The 19,523-nt window shown below is 38.4% G+C and overlaps 1 protein-coding gene across 1 annotated transcript; it reads left to right on the forward strand.

Moving 5' to 3' along the window:
* Nucleotides 1-13,847: 13,847 nt before the first annotated feature.
* Nucleotides 13,848-16,259, forward strand: LOC125228853. Its single transcript, XM_048133552.1, has 2 exons — nt 13,848-14,455; nt 14,544-16,259. The coding sequence occupies exons 1-2, from the start codon at nt 13,934-13,936 to the stop codon at nt 15,483-15,485; spliced, it is 1,464 nt and encodes a 487-aa protein (XP_047989509.1). The 5' UTR covers nt 13,848-13,933; the 3' UTR covers nt 15,486-16,259.
* The last annotated feature ends 3,264 nt before the right edge of the window (nt 16,260-19,523 follow it).

Raw genomic sequence — 19,523 nt, forward strand, 5'->3', positions numbered from 1 at the left:
AGAGTTAGCTAAACATATGGAGGAAATTCCTAATATGTCACAAGAAACCCTTTATGAAGACATAAGTGACATCCTTGATCGTACTAACATCCCCATTAAAAACAGAAACAAAGTTGAAGAACGTATACGTGATATTGTAAGCGATCAAGTCATGCGCGGTTTAGATAAAAGTAAGGCTCATGATTACATACACAGTACGCTCAAGGGAAATGTACCGGACAGTCAGATTGAAGACATATATATGAAAATATTTGCGCTCGCTGAAAATCTATCGCGAAATAGTGAACATATCGACGGCCCGATTGCTTCATCGACCCAAAATGAAGACAAAATATTATTTGATCAGGTCTTTGAAGTTATAAGGGATTGGTTAAAAAAACGGGATATCCATTTAAGTGATAAGAAATTAAATGAAGTAGCGGAAGGTATAGCAAATGAAACCTTAGACAGGCGGAAGTATTTGCAGCTTAATCCAGGAGCAAAAATCTCAGAAGCTAAGGAATCTGAAATATTAAAAGAACAAATTTATAAGGTTCTAAATAAATTAATAGAAAAAAAAATGGTGCAGTTAATTATGACCGAAGCTGATGACTTAATGGCTTCCCTAAAACAAATTCCAACTCTTCAAGTATCCAGGGATAGTAGCAAACGATTGGTTCAGAATAGTATGCAATTTGTTCAAGAAAATTTAGAAGGTGCATTGCTTAATTGGTTAAAGAAATCACCCATTTATCTAGATAGGGACCAAAAAAACAAAAAAACTCAAGAACAAATAATGGTAGAGTTAGCTGAAGCTCTAACAGCTGTTCTTGGCTCTCAGGAAATACAAAAACCAGGTACAAACTCGGATGAAATGTTGTTGAAAGAAATCACTAAAAACTTAGAGCGCTTCCCATTAGGACCTGAATTTAAATCTATGGATACTCGGAAGCTGGCTAGCCAAATACTAGACTATCTGAAAAAAATTCAGTTATTTCAAGATATTTCAGCAAGAGATTCACAAGGAACAAAGTTTTCGTTCATGTCTACAACAAATCAGTTAAATGATATTGTCAAAGATTGGTGTGACGCATTGCCGCTTTCAAACACAGATGAGGCTTTTCGAATAAAACAAGATCTCGCTTTTAGAATAATACTAAAAGTGGGAGAACTGAATGTTAACCAAGATATATTTAATGACGATATGTTATATGATGAAATTCTGCAAGATTTTATAGATCAACAGCTAAAGAATCTGCCCATGGAAGCGAATGTTACTGACGCCAATAAAAAACGTCTCATAGATCAAATAAAACAAATCAAACAAAAAATTCAAGACGATTTTATTGGAAGAAAATACAAGCAACGACTTCGCGACACTGTATCAAACGTCTTGCCTTCAATAGCATGCGCAACGGCAGAGGACCTGGCTTCGTTTGAGTTGATGAAGGAAAATCTTGCGGATGCTTTTATTAACCTCAATTATTCAGTAGAAGATGACACAACTAGGTTAAAATTTAAACGTAGAATAATTGATGAAGTCAACAAATATGTAAATGACTATCTGAAACGTTGTCCAGCAACTCCCTTTAATACAAGGAAACTTAATGAAGATTTGTATAATGCTTTAAAAAATGTACCAATACCCGATGATGAATCAATGCGAACTGAAGTAGAGTCTGTGCGAATGAAAGATGTTATAAATGATTGGCTTAAAACATTGCCTATGAGTAAACAATCGCCTTCGGAACAACTACATACGAATAAAGTAGTGACACTAATGGCACAAAAACTTCAAGAATTAGAAAAAGGATATCATCCCAATTTTGAAGAAATCGCCGTAGCCGAGATTAGCTCTTACCTGAAGAAGCTCCCTTTAAAAAATAAAAATAATCTACAAGAAATGGCTAAAAAACTGGTCGACAAGATAAAACAAACTGCTGAATCAAGATCCTTTGTTGAAAGGACATCAAAAATCAACGATGACTGTTTATGTGACGATATTCCATTAGCATATTTCCCGAGGCAAACTGGCCCGTCCTGTGCATCTTTTATACCTCCTTGTGGATTAAGTAAAGAAGACCAGAAAAAAATGCAACGAATTAGAGAGCGGGCAATACTTTGTGAAAGTGGCACACAATCACGACGATGTAAAGATGCTGCTGTGGATCCACCACCCTTGGATCATGGAAGTCAAACAGACATGCCTTGTAACAACAAATGTTGTCAACATGCAGGGAACCCGGAACCTGTGTGCTCTAAATCCGCCCAGAAAACTACTAAACCAATACCAGCCGCCAGCCGGCCTTGCACATCCACCCAAGACAATTGGCATTCGAACTTAGGTAACAAGGTAGAATACGCAACTCAAACTCCAATTGAAGAATCTGGCAGAATATGTATACCTTCGTCATTCTTAAACACTGACCACATTTGTCGCCCCCGAGCGTCACTAACATCACGAAGAGTTCCCGTTAAACGCTCACGCGCAGAAACTTCTACTTATCAAAGACCGACGGCGACACCAAGAAGACAATTCACTAGCGCTTGCCCAAACGAGTTCTTTAGCCGTCCGAAACACTGTTCGAGATGTCCTCCCGTACCAGACAGAGATTATGTAAGAAGTGGTTACAGATGTTTTGGGCAAAATCGTGGTCGAATGAAATCACCTTGCTTGTCTTGTAAGAGAGATCCCACTAAAATATGTGATAAATGCATCCGGATGCACATGTGTCCACATCCCACGTGTCTTTATTTTAAATGACCCTTATTTTTTGTATTGTTTGGTTTGTACTACATTGATATTTACGTCAAGTGTTGTTTCCTGTTTAATTAATCAATAAAATATATTTTTTTAATTAGCTTTTTATTTTAAAATGTCATTTTAGCATCCAGAAACAGAGTCAGGGTTTAAATAGTAATACCTACCTACCAATGGCTAGATTGCATGTTAAATCATACGCTTGCCCTTATCCATGCCTTATCCCTTGCTTGACTGTCAAGCAAATCCTCGCTCTGAAAATCGTCCCACAAAAAAATTATATAGGCTAGTTTCCTATACTTAAAATAATAATTTTCCCCTCACTAGCTCGGAAACACGTGTTTTGTCCTTTAATACCAGCGGGTAAAAACGCATTTTATCCACTAGTGGGTAAAGTAATTTGACCTTGAATATAATCAAATTAACTGCTTTAAAATTGATAAAAGTAGGTGAATCTATAGTAATAAAGATGATTTACCACCTGTGGAACTACTGGAAGCAGTGATAAACGCATTTTTTTGCGTTGTAGTTTCCTCGCTATAAGTGGAAAAGTTTTGTGTTACACTCAAAATTGCCTGAAAAACTTGCCTGGTGTAGCCCAGGCCAGGCATAACTTTACGCTCCGCGCACACGGATGCAACCAAGCCCCCCTAATAAAAATTCGTGTAAAATGCATATACTCATCCTTGACTTCCTTATGACTTAGATAATGTATTGAAAAAGGATGGATATATGCTAGTTATTTCTCTTTTTGGTAGGTGGTCCCAGCCGGCGTATCATGCTGCCAATTTTATCACTTATCCACGTGGATAAAGCATCCGTCACGCTTTACTGTCAGTGTGAGAGTGACAGATGTCTTATCCACGTGGATAAGTGATAAAATTAAAATGATACGCCGGCTTTTTGTGTTAGCTAGGGATGTTACTTTGTCGATTCAATTATCGATAAAATATGCACTACTACGTTCTCACCTTAAAAATAATATAAACGTTATATATATATAAAAGTAACGAAAACATACAATATTGATATAAACATTTCATTTGGATTATTATATGGCTTTTTGGCTATGAAAGTCATATATTCATACATTCTTGCCTTTTTGGCTAACCGTACCTACTGATTGCAAATAAATGGTTTGTTTATGTACTTACCTACATAAACGGTCACTTCTCTTCTCTTACCAAGTCCTAATATTACATTATCATACCTATATCTTTGATCATAGGTCTGTATGCCTCCCTTTTTCTGTAACGTGAATAAAAAGGACGGCATGTTGTCTATGACTATATTTCTATGATAGTGTAATATCGGCCTAAATAGTTTGTAAAAAATAGAAGATGGGAGATACGAGTATAAAACAAATAAATACATTCTTCTCTTCTCCTTACGCAAAGACCTAAGTAATTTAATTCATGTAGCATCCCTCTATTAATTTCTAGTCCACCACTCAAGAATCTACTTATACTTACTCAATAATATTTTCTCTATCAAATAGAAAATATAAACAAAACGGCAGTGTAGGTACCAAAATTTATTATTTCAATAGTTTCACCTATTTTTAGTTTCTTTTTAATAATGTTTGAAAATTTCTGGAAAACTAAAAAATACTATAAGTTTAATTCACTAGAAATGTTACATTACCATTTACCCAGTCTGTGATACCTGATCATCATTAATCATTTTTATGTCCTTTTCAATGCAAGAATGTCAATAGAGTTAATGTCGGGACGTCGATAAAAATGACACATCACTAGTACAAAAACATAACCTAAAAACAGTTTGGAGAAACTTCGAAAAAAACATGCACAAAATTATGCAGAATTTAACATGGTAGTAGTTATTATATAAACTATGAAAATATCGTATTTTATGCTTTGTTTAGATCCTACAAATAATAGTATCAATAACTGACCGAAATTCACTAATGAAACACAGCAGGTTCTTGGGAGTTTTCTTTTCTCCATGTACGTGAATTACAGTCCTTAATCACACAAGCCATAATCACACAAGGAACTTGAACACATCACAAATAAGAATTTAGCAGGATCATCAACTATCTATCAGGAATAAACACAATTAAATTAAAAATCGGCCAGACGACCGCCGAGATATTTGATCTAATATAATACGATTATGTACAATTGTAGACACCTGGGGAGACATCTGGGGGCCTGCTCTATTTCAGCTTCTTGGCCTTCTTTTTGGTGAAGTCTTGGGAGTAAAGGAACCGCGAGCATCGCACCTTGAACTTCGTGTTTCCGGTCTTCTTCGGAAATCTAAGAAATATATAAAGTTGAATTTGTAAAATAGCTAAATAACAAGAGAATCATAACAAAGAACAATAATCATTGATGGCGTTTTTAAGGTATGAATATTGATATGTTATTATTGCAAGGTCGATAAAACACATCACATCACTATGCTAAAAAACATAACCTTTCCGAGTTTGAGAAAACTTCCAAAAATATGCATAAATCTATACAGAATTGAATAAGATTTGAATTGTATAAACTACTAATATGTACATTTATATTTCTGCCAGGTCGTATCAATAAATATTATCAAAATTTCAAGAAACTTACCGATGAAATGATATAACCTCTTGCGTGTTTTCTTTTCTTCCTAAATGTGATTTGCAACACTTGATCACACAAGCCATAGTCAGAAACATAGAAATATTACATATAGAATACTAGTTTCCATACAACTCATCGGCCAACAATGAAGCCAAAACCCGATCGATGTGTGCGTGGAACGCGCCTGTTTTAGGCTCCCCACAGACAGTCTTAAAAATTCATAATCTTAAAAAAAACTTGTATGCAATCTAACAGTTCAGATCTGTCAGTGTCTTGTCAGTGTCAGTTTGAACTGTCAGATTGCATACAAGTTTTTTTTAAGATTATGAATTTTTAAGACTGTCTGTGGGGAGCCTTACGCTCACCCCACGCACACATGCATATAAAAAATGTTGCCAGAGAAAAATGATTTCGCTCGAAGTTGGGATTTTTACAAAGTCGTTGTACTTGGTTATAATAATTAATTACTATAGCCTGTCAACCAAATTTTGACAGTAGCAATGTACATCAAACTAAAGTATGGTATCCCTATGAAACGAACAAAAACCAGCAATGTACGTCGAACAGCCACAGATATTTTTTTTTTCAAGGGGCTCGTTCCTTCCTTACGAATTAGATAATGTATTAAAAAGGGACAGATATGTGCTAGTTATTTCTCTTTTTGGTAGGGTGGAGATTTCCACAGATAAGATACAAATGACACGCGAATTTCCACCGATTTTCAAAACTAGTGTTGCTAGCCCGCGATTTTTCAAATTTGCCGCCTTTTTCTAGTGACAAGGTTTGGTTGACGGTCTATACTTAATAATTTTTAGTGTGTGCTCCATGGAAATGTTGTAAGTAATGGTTGAAATGAATTTATTTTAAAAATAAACATATTGAGTGCCTATACAAATAAATTTCTGTTTGGTTACCTATTAAGCATCTGAAGTAACCGGGTACAGCAGGAACCCTTTTGATGCAACTCTGTCCGTCTGTCTGTCTGTCACATTCCTAAATATCTTAAGAACTGTTCTACTTATGCTATTGATTTGTTTTTAACATCTACAATTAAATTGGGAGTGTTATTATAGTGCTAACACATGACCGTGACCGTACGAGGACCCTGCCGCACCAAAGTCATCCAATTACTATCTTGTAAGTGGGAGCGAGAAAGAATTATTCTTTTCTAGCTCCCACGTACAGGCATATATCGAAAGTTGTAGTAGTGCGAAAAGCTTTTCCTTCGTATTTTTCCGGAAACGTTCGTATTTCTCATGCTAGTTCAGTCAATTTCAGTACTTCTTGTACTGAGACTGACTGAAATACGAGTACCATGACATTCGTACGTTGCACAGACAGAAGCAGATTAGTCAGAAATCTAAAATGAAGAAATATTATGCTATAATACTTAGCTAGTATTAAAATTTCGATAAAACAACAAAATTTGTGTCTTTGAGAAAACTTAGGAAATTTTTTTTTTTTCATTTTAAAATGTATTTCTTTAAATATATAACGGCGCGCGGTTTATTTACTTTGTTCGATTATTTTTAAAATAGTGAAATTGTCGGGTAGTTGTGATTTACTCATGACATTTGATTTATTTTAAGAGCGGGTAATCCCGAATGGAGTTGTAAGTGTCATGGCGGCGCGGGACGTCATTTCATTCGTTCAATGAACTGACAGCGCCCCGCACGAGATGGTCGCTTACAAAACCATTAGCTCTTGCCTTTGATTTATAATCGCGAGTTATTTTTGTAATCGGTGAATATTTTTGATGTTAATTAATCCTAATAGTAAACACAGTGATTTAAAAGTATAGTTTGAGTGTTATTTCGTGAATCCTGCACGTGCGCGCCCACACAACATCAATATGTCGAACACGCCTCCAAATACACCTGTTCGGCCTCCCGATACTCCGACATCGGAAGTGAGATTACCAGAAACGGTGCAGGATAACCCTACAGGTCAGAGTGGTGTTATTTTGAATAATACAGACAATCAAAATGTGGAGAATGTTATTTGAAATGCAGCAAAATCAAATGATGGAATTGATTCGTACCATTAAGGAACCAAATACTAGAGATACTAAACTAGTACTTCCTGAATTTAATCCTGAATCACGAGACAGCGATGCTCGGGCGTGGTGCGCTACTGTTGATTTGTGCGTACAAGAAAAAGAGGTGACAAGTAGCAACCTAATTATTGCCCTGAGTCGAGCGCTAAAAGGCACAGCAGCGTCGTGGCTGGCCCAGAATAGTTTTGCTGGGATAACTTGGCCTCAGATAAAAGACTCTTTTCTTGCTCGCTTCGATTACGTCGAAACACCAGCTGCTACTTTATACAGGCTGCTCAACGAGAACCCAAAGGATGGTGAATGTTTAGCATCATACGCTAATCGATTTTTAAGCACGCTAATGAATAGGTGGAGTTCTTTATCAAATGAGCAGATAGCTATAGCTGTAACCTTAGCACATACATCTAAAACTGACCCACGACTACAAAGACTGGCTTTTACTACGGAAATCGATACGAGAGTGAAAATGCAACAAGAACTGATGGCTTATACGTATCGTAAGAGAGGACCTGCGACACAAGATAAACAGTTGGCACAAAATGAGGCTAAACGTCCACGTGTTGATTCATTACGGAGGTGCTACATTTGCAACAAGCCGGGCCACTTGGCAAGTGATTGCCGTGTTAAAAATGACTCAAGTTCAGCATCGACATCGAAAACTACGGCGGATGTTCCAACGAAGCCTTCTTCGCTCACGTGTTTCTCCTGTGGTGAAAAAGGACACATATCAACGCGCTGCATGAAGAAAGAAAATAATTCAAGCGAAGCGGTTGCGGAGCGCCGAGTGAATATCTGCACTGTCAAGCAAGCGTCAGACCAACTGTCTACAAGTCACGGTGAGAAGTATTCATTCTGTTTTGATTCGGGTGCTGAATGCTCTCTAATTAGAGAAAGTGTAGCTAAAAATTTTCCAGGTAAACGACAGCAAAATATAGTAAATTTAATTGGCTTAGATAAACAATCTAGTGGTTTACAGTGTAGTATTCAAATTTTAGCCACGGTCAACATACAGGGGCACTCTGTGCAATTGCTTTTGTATACTGTACCTGATGATTGCATACCTCAGCCTATCCAAGTGGGGCGAGATATATTGACGTTAGGGTATGCAGTAGAAATAACTGAAAGTAAACTTGTTTTTAAGAAAGTCAAGACGGTAGCAGTTTGTGAAGTAGGGTCTAAAGTAAAGGATTTCCAAAACATCAACACTGACATTCCTAGCGACTTTCGCGGACAGGTACTGACATTACTCGAAGAAAACTCAGACCATTTTGTCGAAGGGACTCCAACTGGTAGAGTTAGCACCGGGCAGTTAGAAATTAAATTAGCTGATCCGAATCGTACTGTGCAAAGACGTCCGTATCGGTTGAGTACAGACGAGAGGGAATTAGTACGCGACAAAGTTAAAGACCTCTTAGAAGCTGGTATTATTCAAGAAAGTTGCTCCCCATTCTCGAGCCCCATTTTATTGGTCAAAAAGAAAGACGGCTCCGACCGACTTTGCGTAGATTATCGAGAGCTTAATAATAATACTGTGCCCGATCGTTACCCACTTCCTATTATTTCTGATCAAATTCAGCGGCTGGTAGGAGCCAACTTTTTCACGTCACTTGACATGGCAAGTGGGTACCATCAGATACCAGTCCACAGGGACTCGATAGAGCGGACAAGTTTCGTGACCCCGGACGGGCAGTACGAATACCTTACTATGCCATTCGGGCTCCGAAATGCGCCGGCGGTGTATCAACGTGCTATAAATAAGGCGCTAGGTCATTTAGGTGAGACGTTTGCTGTAGTGTATTTAGATGACGTCATTATTCCCTCCCGCACAGTAGAGGAAGGCTTAGATCGGTTACGCCAAGTATTAGGAGCATTGAGTAGTGCCGGTTTCTCACTGAATTTAAAGAAATGCGCGTTCTTGAAGACAGAAGTAGAATATTTGGGCTATCACGTTTCTGCCGGAGAAATACGGCCTAACCCCAGAAAGATTAAAGCTTTAACAGAACTTGCACCACCCGAAACAGTTTCGCAGTTGAGACAATTCATTGGCCTGGCCTCATATTTTAGGCAGTTTATACCGGGATTTTCTCAAAAGACAGCCCCTCTCTATAGATTGACTTCCGGAAAAGGGAAAGTTGTTTGGACGCCAGAATTTGAGAAGATTAGGCAAGATATTGTGACTATCCTAACTGATAAGCCGGTATTAACTATTTTTGACCCTGATCAGCCGATTGAGCTTCATACCGATGCCAGCGCTGAAGGTTATGGAGCTATACTGATGCAACCCGTTGATGGTAAATTACGCGTGATCGAATACTATAGCCGCCGAACCTCCAGCGCTGAGTCTCGATATCACTCATACGAGCTAGAGACCCTAGCCGTCGTGAATGGCATAAAACATTTCCGGCATTATTTGCACGGGCGTAGGTTTAAAGTAGTTACTGATTGTAATGCCGTGAAAGCGTCCAAATCGAAAATAGACCTTACACCGCGTGTGCACCGGTGGTGGTGTTTTCTACAGACTTTTGAGTTTGACATCGAGTATCGCCAGGGTAAAAATATGAGTCACGTTGACTTCCTGTCTCGAAATCCTCTTCCTGTGTCGACACAGAAAACTCCAAAGGTAGAACAAAAACGTATTAATTTGACAGAGATCTCTGATTCTTGGCTCCAGGCAGAACAACAGAAAGACGACGAAATTAGGTCGCTTATTGCGAAGTTTAATAGTAATGAGCTTAATGACGACTTGGCTAAGACTTATGAGATCAGGCGAGGTGTTTTGCATCGAAAAATAGAGCGCAATAACAGAAGTGCTTGGTTACCAGTTGTGCCAAGACAGTTTCAGTGGGCCGTCATAAACCACGTTCATGAGAACATTATGCACTTGGGGTGGGAGAAAACCTTAGAAAAGGCGTTTTGTCATTATTGGTTTCCTAACATGAATAAGTACGTAAGAAAGTTCGTGGACGTGTAGGGTATCTAAATCACATTCTGGGAAAGTTCAAGCTGAACTCCACCCAATTCCTAAAGTTACCACTCCTTGGCATACTGTTCACATGGACGCGACCGGGAAGCTAAGTGGCAAGAGAGACACAAAAGAATATGTCTTCGTAACAATCGACGCATTTACGAAATATGTACTCTTGCATCATTCGTTAAATATTGACGCTAAAAGCGCTATTAAGGCTTTGCAAGCAGGCATTTCTTTGTTCGGTGCCCCCAAGCGCGTTATAGCAGACCTGCACGGGGAGCATGGTCGCGCGATAGACGATAAAATATCAGGCCGTCCCTATCGCACTTACAAATAGTGCGATAGGGACGGCCTGCTATTTTATCACTTATCGCGCGACCATAATTGCCTGCCAGGGTAGGTGTTTCGCTGGAAAAGAGTTTAAAGATCTCTGTGCAACCCATAACGTAAACCTCCACCTCATAGCAACGGGCAGCAGTCGTGCTAATGGGCAAGTAGAGCGAGTGATGTCAACCTTAAAGAACATGCTTACAGCTGTTGAAACCGGAAATCATAGGTCGTGGCAAGCAGCATTGCCAGAAATACAACTAGCCATAAATTGCACATTTAACCGCACTACTAGGGCTAGTCCTCTCGAACTTCTGATAGGAAAGGTGGCTAGACCTTTGCAGTTAATGACTTTAGATACGAATGATATCGAAATTGACTTGGACACTATTAGAGAGCAAGCGGTCCGAGCCATAAACACGAATGCCTCAATAGAGAAAGATAGGTTTGACAAAGGAAAAGCTAAAGTAAAGAATTTTGGAGTAGATGACTATGTTTTGATTGAAAATCATGAACGTAACAAGACCAAATTGGAACCTAAATTCAAAGGTCCGTTTCGAGTGGTTGAACTGCTTGATGGTGACAGATACCTCTTAAAGGCATTGAACTCTAATCGAACATACAAGTACGCGCATGATCGCTTACGGCGAATGCCGGATTGTTATGTTCCATTGGAGTTGAATTCCGCGCTAGAAACAACCGAAAGTAGCATAGAGTCAGGATGCCCTAACGGCGCTGGTGAGTACAGGCAAATGTTTTTGCTATTTTGTTTGTATGTTGTTCTGTGTGGATTGAGTAATTTGGTAGATGATGGTCTTGGTGAAAATTAGCAACATATCATTAATGAGCCTGGGTGACCTATCGTAGACTTGGTGGCATCACTTGGCCTTGGTGGTATTACTTAGCCTTGGTGGCATTACTTGGCCTTAGTGGCATTACTTAGCCTTGGTGGCATTACTAAGCCTTGGTGGCATTACTTAGCCTTGGTGGCATTACTTAGCCTTGGTGGCATTACTTGGCCTTGGTGGCATTACTTAGCCTTGGTGGCATTACTTAGCCTTGGTGGCATCACTAAGCCTCGGTGGCAATACTTAGCCTTGGTGGCATCACTAAGCCTCGGTGGCAATACTTAGCCTTGGTGGCATTACTTAACTTGACGTATTGGTTACACAAGTTAGTTTTGCTGGTTGTTATTATGAAATTCAAGAGATCTAGAGAAAGATGGTAATTGATAATGTTTAAGTTTGTGTGGTCAAGTTGTATTTCGGTCAGAATGACCGAGCAGGTTGCTGTGTGTACATTGGTGGTTTTATTGTTCACAGATGAACCGGAGAGCAGAGACGATACACACGAGGACGTGTGATTATGCAGGACGGCCGTAACGGCGCGCGGTTTATTTACTTTGTTCGATTATTTTTAAAATAGTGAAATTGTCGGGTAGTTGTGATTTACTCATGACATTTGATTTATTTTAAGAGCGGGTAATCCCGAATGGAGTTGTAAGTGTCATGGCGGCGCGGGACGTCATTTCATTCGTTCAATGAACTGACAGCGCCCCGCACGAGATGGTCGCTTACAAAACCATTAGCTCTTGCCTTTGATTTATAATCGCGAGTTATTTTTGTAATCGGTGAATATTTTTGATGTTAATTAATCCTAATAGTAAACACAGTGATTTAATTTAAAAGTATAGTTTGAGTGTTATTTCGTGAATCCTGCACGTGCGCGCCCAATATACATACAAAGAACCTAAAATTCTTGTTACTTATATTTTAAACATCATTTGGCGGAAAAAAATCATTGAACTGGCAACATTTATAAGACATGGCGGACAACAAAAATTTCAATTTTAGTATTTACGATTTCGTAAAAATATCACATTAAACTCTATACTTTTGCATGGAATGTAATATCGGGCGGTTTATTTTTATTATATGTTGTGTTATAACATCCATTCTCGACACAAAGTACAATAATACTCGCAAATTAATTTTTTTTTCGGGAGATGTTTTTAGAACGACTTGAAATTGAGTACTGCGAGGGCCGTTCGGATACAATCACACAAGTGCGAAAAAAATTCACACTTGACATGGCTGCACTAGGAAGTTCGGACACACTATCTGGTGTTATTAATCTAAGGTCAGAAATGAAACTTGGAACTATCACAAATATACACTGAGCTATTTTTTCCACGATCTATCAGAAATCCTCACAAACAAGACGACCATTGAAGTCGCGCTAAAAATTCGAACCAATATAATACGACTATGTACAGTTAAGTTGTCAAAGATGGAGACCGAGTGTGAAATGACAAACGTATATTTAATTTTGCCGTATAATAAATGGACCCCAGGTCCGTTTTGATGGCATCAGCATTTAGGCGACAAGACTACCCGAGATTAATACAGTTAAAGAAGACGTGGAATATTGTCTCATTCGCTCATATAAAAAAGGTACTAGTCCGTTTGTGACATCAGATTTACAACCTGTCAAAACGAGCTTTGGATTTTAGCATGGCTTCCATGCTTTAGTTATACTTCCGTGATGTCACCGAGCTCTTATTTTAGCATGGCTTCCATGGATGCAACAGTTGCACGGCGACATTTTTTGTCTCTGTCGTGCGTCTAAGGAGTGACGACAGAGACAAAAAATGTCGCCGTGCAACTGTTGCATCCGTGAGCGCGGGCCTTTAAGTAACCATAGAGAACAGAATTGACACATTTCATTTTGACACTGACAACTTGACAAGCGTAATCAATCGGTGGCCGCCAGCTTCGGAGTGATTAGTCATTAGGCTTGTGCCGTTTCGTTCGTTGATCGGAGCGCTCCGATCTCGTTCAATCGCTCCCACGAACTAGTTCGCTCTTTTAGGTCTTTTGCTCATTTAGTTCAGCCAGACCAGCGACCACTGCGGTCGGAGAGATCAGAACGAATGGGACCGAATAGTGTCAAAATGATACGAATAGTCCACAGATAGTAACATTCCGGGCCGAAAGGTTGTAAGTAACCGAAGTTTAATATGAAAACTTGACTTTTTTGGTGGCTCTGCTAAGTAGCTCTCGGTCGGCGCAGTCACACATTCGTTCTCGATCCAAACCGCTCGCGCTCGCCGATCCTATACTGAACTAAATGAGCAAAGACCGATTCTCAGACCACGGAAAGATTCAGTTCATTAGTCATGTTATGTTATTGTTATGTAGTGATACAATTTTAGAAAGGTTGAAATACCGTGACCGTAGTAAACAATATTTTTTTCTTCATTAATGAAATACTTTTTAATTAATTTGCTGCTTTTAACACACAACCCTGTAGAAAAAAGTGAACACGGACGCGTGGACGCGTGTTGTGTAAACTTCACCAAAATAACGAAAATGTATGACACAAATTCTGGTTTTAAAAGTATGGATGTGGCTTCTGGTGTATCAGAGTCAGCTACCTCCCGTCTTCCGGAACGATCAAGAAAAGCATATGACAAAATTTACCAAGACTTTATGAACTGGAAAATATCAAATGATATAGAATCTTTCAAAGAAGATGTGATACTATCATACTTTAGTGAAATGTCGGACAAATTCAAATACTCCACCTTGGCAACAAATTTTTCTATTCTAAAAAATACTTTAGTACTGAATCATAAGGTGGACATCTCAAAATATTCTAAGGTGATTGCTCTCTTAAAAAGCAAAGCAGAGGGCTATACAGGGAAAAAATCAAAGACATTTTCACCCGATGATATAAACAAGTTCATAAAAGAAGCACATGATGATGAATACCTTGCTGCTAAGGTAACCTGTTTATTTTATTTTATTGTTATCCTATTCTGTGGTTTCTATACTATAATATGCACCTATTGATCCTTTATTATATTTACAGGTTGCCTTGATATTTGGCATTGTGGGTGCTTGTCGGCGGCAAGAATTGCACAGACTTCGGTTTACTGATGTTGAAGTCTATGAAGCGAGGATTTTTGTAAAAATCTATAATGCCAAATCAAATACATACCGAGTCTTCACTATCACTGGCGAATATTTTGAACTTGTTAAAAAATACATAAGTCTGCGACCTGATCACTGCCATACCCCAAGCTTTTTCATACATTACCAAACAGGCAAATATACCTCAATGAGTGTAGGTATTAATCAGTTTGGTAATTTAGGCAAAACTATTGCCAAATACTTAGGACTACCCAATCCAGAGTTATACACCGGACACTGTTTTCGGAGGACATCAGCAACAATATTAGTTGATGCAGATGGAGATATTTTACCTTTACGAGGGCAGGCTAGATACAAAACAATACCTGTATCAGAACCAGAAGACTCTACCAGCGACTCAATGTCAAGTTTAGTTGCAAACAAAAGTATTGTAGACAAAAATGGACCAAGTAAACCAGAGAACTGTTCAAGCGACATAACCGAGTTAAGAAATGATGAGTCACATCATTTTCCAACTTCCTTTGAAAACCAGAGTATTGAACATGTAAATATAAATATTTCAAATACAGATGATGTGGAGAACTCAATGGACAATAAAGATGAAGTTTGGAGCCAAATACAGAATTGTTTCTTCAAGAAAAAAACTGACACAAGTGTGAATACTCCAGGCACAAGTTTATCAGAAGACTACTTCGATGATTTAATGGAGGATGAAGATAAAGTGAAGAATCCTACTGAAAATCCTTTAGAAGACAATGGTAACAAAATTGTTAATATTAGTGTGCCGGGTACACCAGGTAATTTGAAGCAAATATTGAGTACCCTAGTGCGTTTCAACAATTGCAATATTCAAAATATTAATATTTATTGCAATAAGTAAGACATTAGTTATATTTTGAGACATGGGTGGTTATGACACTGGCCCACCAGTGTGTAAGGCTGATAGTCCACTATCATATGTTTATCATAAAAAAATATGATCATAGATCTGTATACCTCGTTTTTTCTCCAACGCGAAGACACTCCTTTTTGCTGTGTACTTAACACAGCAAAAGGGAATGTACAAGTTTCTAATGGGGTGGCAACGCGCATGTGACACTGTTTGCGTTGCATGCGTTCAGGTTACGGTGACCGCTTTCCATCAGGCGGACCGTATGCTTGTTTGCCACCGACGTAGTATTTAAAAAAAAAAGGATGACATGATGCCTATGATCATATTTCTATGATAAACATGTGATAGTTACTGGCTTACTGCTAAACATATTAGTATGGTTGTTCAAATGTTCAATAAAATTGTAAAGTCAGTGTTATAATATAAGCACTCAGGGTAGTATCTCCGAATTTTATTATTATTATTATTCAATTATAGGCGAGCAGCTATTCAGCTGATGAGCCTATGTCACACAGTTTTAATGAATGATTATTTACAACTAGGGAACAAACTAAATTATTTTATTGAATATTTTTTGATTTGTTCTTTTTCAAGTAGTCACACTACTATATATATAAATTGTAATAGATATCATACACGACGGAAAAAAAACGACAAGGCCCGCTGGTGGCCGGGGAGTTTGGTATAGTGGTAATGACGTTAGCCGCGTAAGCTGAAGACCCGGGTTCGATTCCCGGCTCGGCCACCAGTAAGCCTTGTCGTCTTTTTGTATGATCTTTTTCTGTGTATGATCATAGTGGTCATGGAAAGTCAGGGAAATGATTTGGAGGTCAGGGAAAAATTTGACACCAAGATTAACAAAAAATAAAACCGCCTTCAAAAATAAGCGCGTTACAAAACACGGAGAAACTAAAAAGCAAAAAATAATAAACCTTTGAATTCAGATTTCTTATCGTATTGCAATAATCTAAACATCCAAATTATAAACAAATCAATTATTTTTGCAGTCGGTACCAGACCTGTTCGTCACCTTGCTATTGCCTGTCTGCCCCACCCAACCATACGCAGGCTGGCACCGACTCCAAAAATAATTGATTTGTTTATAATTTGGATGTTTAGATTATTGCAATACGATAAGAAATCTGAATTCAAAGGTTTATTATTTTTTGCTTTTTAGTTTCTCCGTGTTTTGTAACGCGCTTATTTTTGAAGGCGGTTTTATTTTTTGTTAAAAAGTTTATTTATTTGTTGATTTTTAGTGGTTCCTATTGATATTATACGTATCAGTCCGAATACATGTACACTAGTGAAAGAATTATCCTTTAACTCCTAACCATTGAGGAGTTGACCTTCCATTATCAGCTCAGCCACATAAAATTATTACCATCAGGCGTAAATACTGGTTTACCTTTGAAAAATACACTAAAAACATTACATGTGCCTATAACATTTGAAGAGTTCCCTCGATTTCTCCAGGATCCCATCATCAGACCCTGACCTGGTGCCAATGGGACCATCTAGGGGTTATACCCGTTCGATCAAAAAAAAAAATTTGAAAATCGGTCCACAATTCTCGGAGATATCGAGGAACATACATACAAAAAATAAAAAAACATTCAGTCGAATTGAGAACCTCCTCCTTTTTTGAAGTCGGTTAAAAAAAAAATAAAGTATTGAAAAAATAATATGATTTCTTGGGTTGGCCACATCCATGACAGCATTGACAGCAAAGATCTTCCTAGTAGTGATTGTAAGGCAACTTAGAATTGTCTGTTTAGACTTTTTTGACAAATATAGTACCTGCCCTAGTATCCCAGTGATGGCTAATGAATGAGGAAATCTTCATGCTCTAGCTGACCTTAATCTGTCCGGCCCAAAATCGTAAATGTGGAAAAATCCAGATATTTTTTTTACATTGCGTGTCCCACCCACATATACCAAAATGGCGAGGGGGGGGTAGGGAATAAATTCAGTTATTGTGATTCAGATTAACTGGAAAGTTGCACCTCAATGTCACCATGTACAACATTCATAAGGTGGTGGTTTTGCTAGGGCGACGTGAAAGGGGGATTCTAGCCCTTGACGAACCACGTTGCGAGCCGAACGACAAAGTTACGTCCCTATCCAAATTCTAAGAATCTATCCGACAATCCAAAGCGGAGTTCCTCATAAAGCCAATGGCGCAAAACGTCACATAGAGGCGCAATTTTGTATGAGTCAAAGAAGTTTAGGAGGATTAGTAAGCGTGACGATGAGAAAACTTTAAAGCACTTGGAAACCTAAAGGCATGTACTTAGTGGCAAAACACCTAAATGGGCATCCCGACGCTGACAACAGAGAAAAAATTTCGCGCTCGCTTCGCTCGCATTTACTATTTTAGGTAATACTTCTTAATACATATATTAGTCAATATTTCACGCTCACTATGCTCGAAATCTCGTTTTCATTTCAAGCTTTTGGCTTCCTGACTCTGCCCTGATAGTACCTCGGTACTTCGGTACTCCATTTTGTTTGTTATTTTTTGTACATAATAACTACTATCAGCCCCAGGGACGTATAAGAGGGGAAACATTTTCGCTCTCGCTACGCTCGCGATATTTTTTTCTACCGCAGATTATCCAAGGGCGCCAAAACTCAAACTCGCTCTACCCTGATAAGAGTGCACGGGCCGGCAACTTGTGTAGCCAAAAATAAATAGTATAACCAACTACAGCTTTCGTTAAGTTTAGTTTTATAAAACCAGAAATTAAAGTTTAATAGTTAACCTAAAGATAAAAAAAAACGTAGGTTTAAAGTACTAGCTTTTTGCCCGCGGCTTCGCTTCGTTAGAAAGAGACAAATATTTATTTCAATTTATGAATGATTATTTAATTATAAGTAGGGTAAGATAAGGCAGGAGTTTGTAGTTATTTTTTTTAGTAATAACATCAGTAATTTGAAATACATAATTAATTACACAGTGACCAAATTACAGTACTGAGTGTTAAATGTACTCTGGTAACTACTAACTACCCAGATAATGTTAAAAAGGCCCAGATTTTTGTTAAATGAAAAATCAACTTTGTGTTATTTTCTTTGGTCTCATTTCTAATGGCAATTTAATTTTGAAAGTAGTTACTATGATGTATTTAGTAGTTATTATAATTATCATATACTCACAAATGTTGTATATTAATGTTAAGGTAACCAAAATCTACAACCTATGGAATTGGGTTACTTTTTCTTTAGCGTTTAAATAATTCAGGTAGCAATCCAACAGTTATGTCATTAATTAAGCAAGCACTATAGTACCTAAATACATGAAGTTTGCAATAATGAATTACCTGGCACGAAACTAGTAGTTCCCCCAAAGGCGGCTCACTCCGCGATTAAAGCTAGGAACACACTACGCGGACGTCCGTCGTAAATCGACCGCGGACGGGAATCTGGACAATGAAATTACACATAACCGTGCAAACTATCGGTCGACGGACGTGGACGTGGCCTTGAGCGCACGGACGTCCGATCGAAATCTGGCTCTCTGGATGTTTTGTTCCGTGCACACTGATAGGTCGCGGTCGTTTTACGACGGACGTCCACGTAGTATGTTCCTAGCTTCAATCGCCGCCCTACAAGTACATGCCGCGGCCCATTCAGTAGTGACGACCTTCGCACGGCGCAATAGAATTCAATGTCGGCTGCTCGCGTGCGGTCCGTTTGTTAACGTAGGTAAGAATGTAGAATGGCGGCATTTTGTAAACATCAAAGGAGTGAGCCTTCTGTACTTGTACTATTATCTATTCTGTGGTTCTCCATAAAATAGGCGTAATAATGTAGTTCTTGGGATCGTGATTGCCATTTTAAATGGCAATTCGGTAAAGAATCACTGTTTTTCGAGCAGGCAATGTTTAGGCAGGGTACAGCCTGGCGAAATAGAGTAGAAAATAATTGGGGCGCCACCGTCTATGTAAACCACTTCGCATATGGCAACTATTTTGACACTTCTGTATGAAAAAAAAAGTGTTGCTATGATTAAAAAAATGTTCC

The sequence above is a fragment of the Leguminivora glycinivorella genome, chromosome 1 (genome assembly GCF_023078275.1).
Source record: "Leguminivora glycinivorella isolate SPB_JAAS2020 chromosome 1, LegGlyc_1.1, whole genome shotgun sequence".
In the NCBI taxonomy this organism is placed as follows: domain Eukaryota; kingdom Metazoa; phylum Arthropoda; class Insecta; order Lepidoptera; family Tortricidae; genus Leguminivora; species Leguminivora glycinivorella.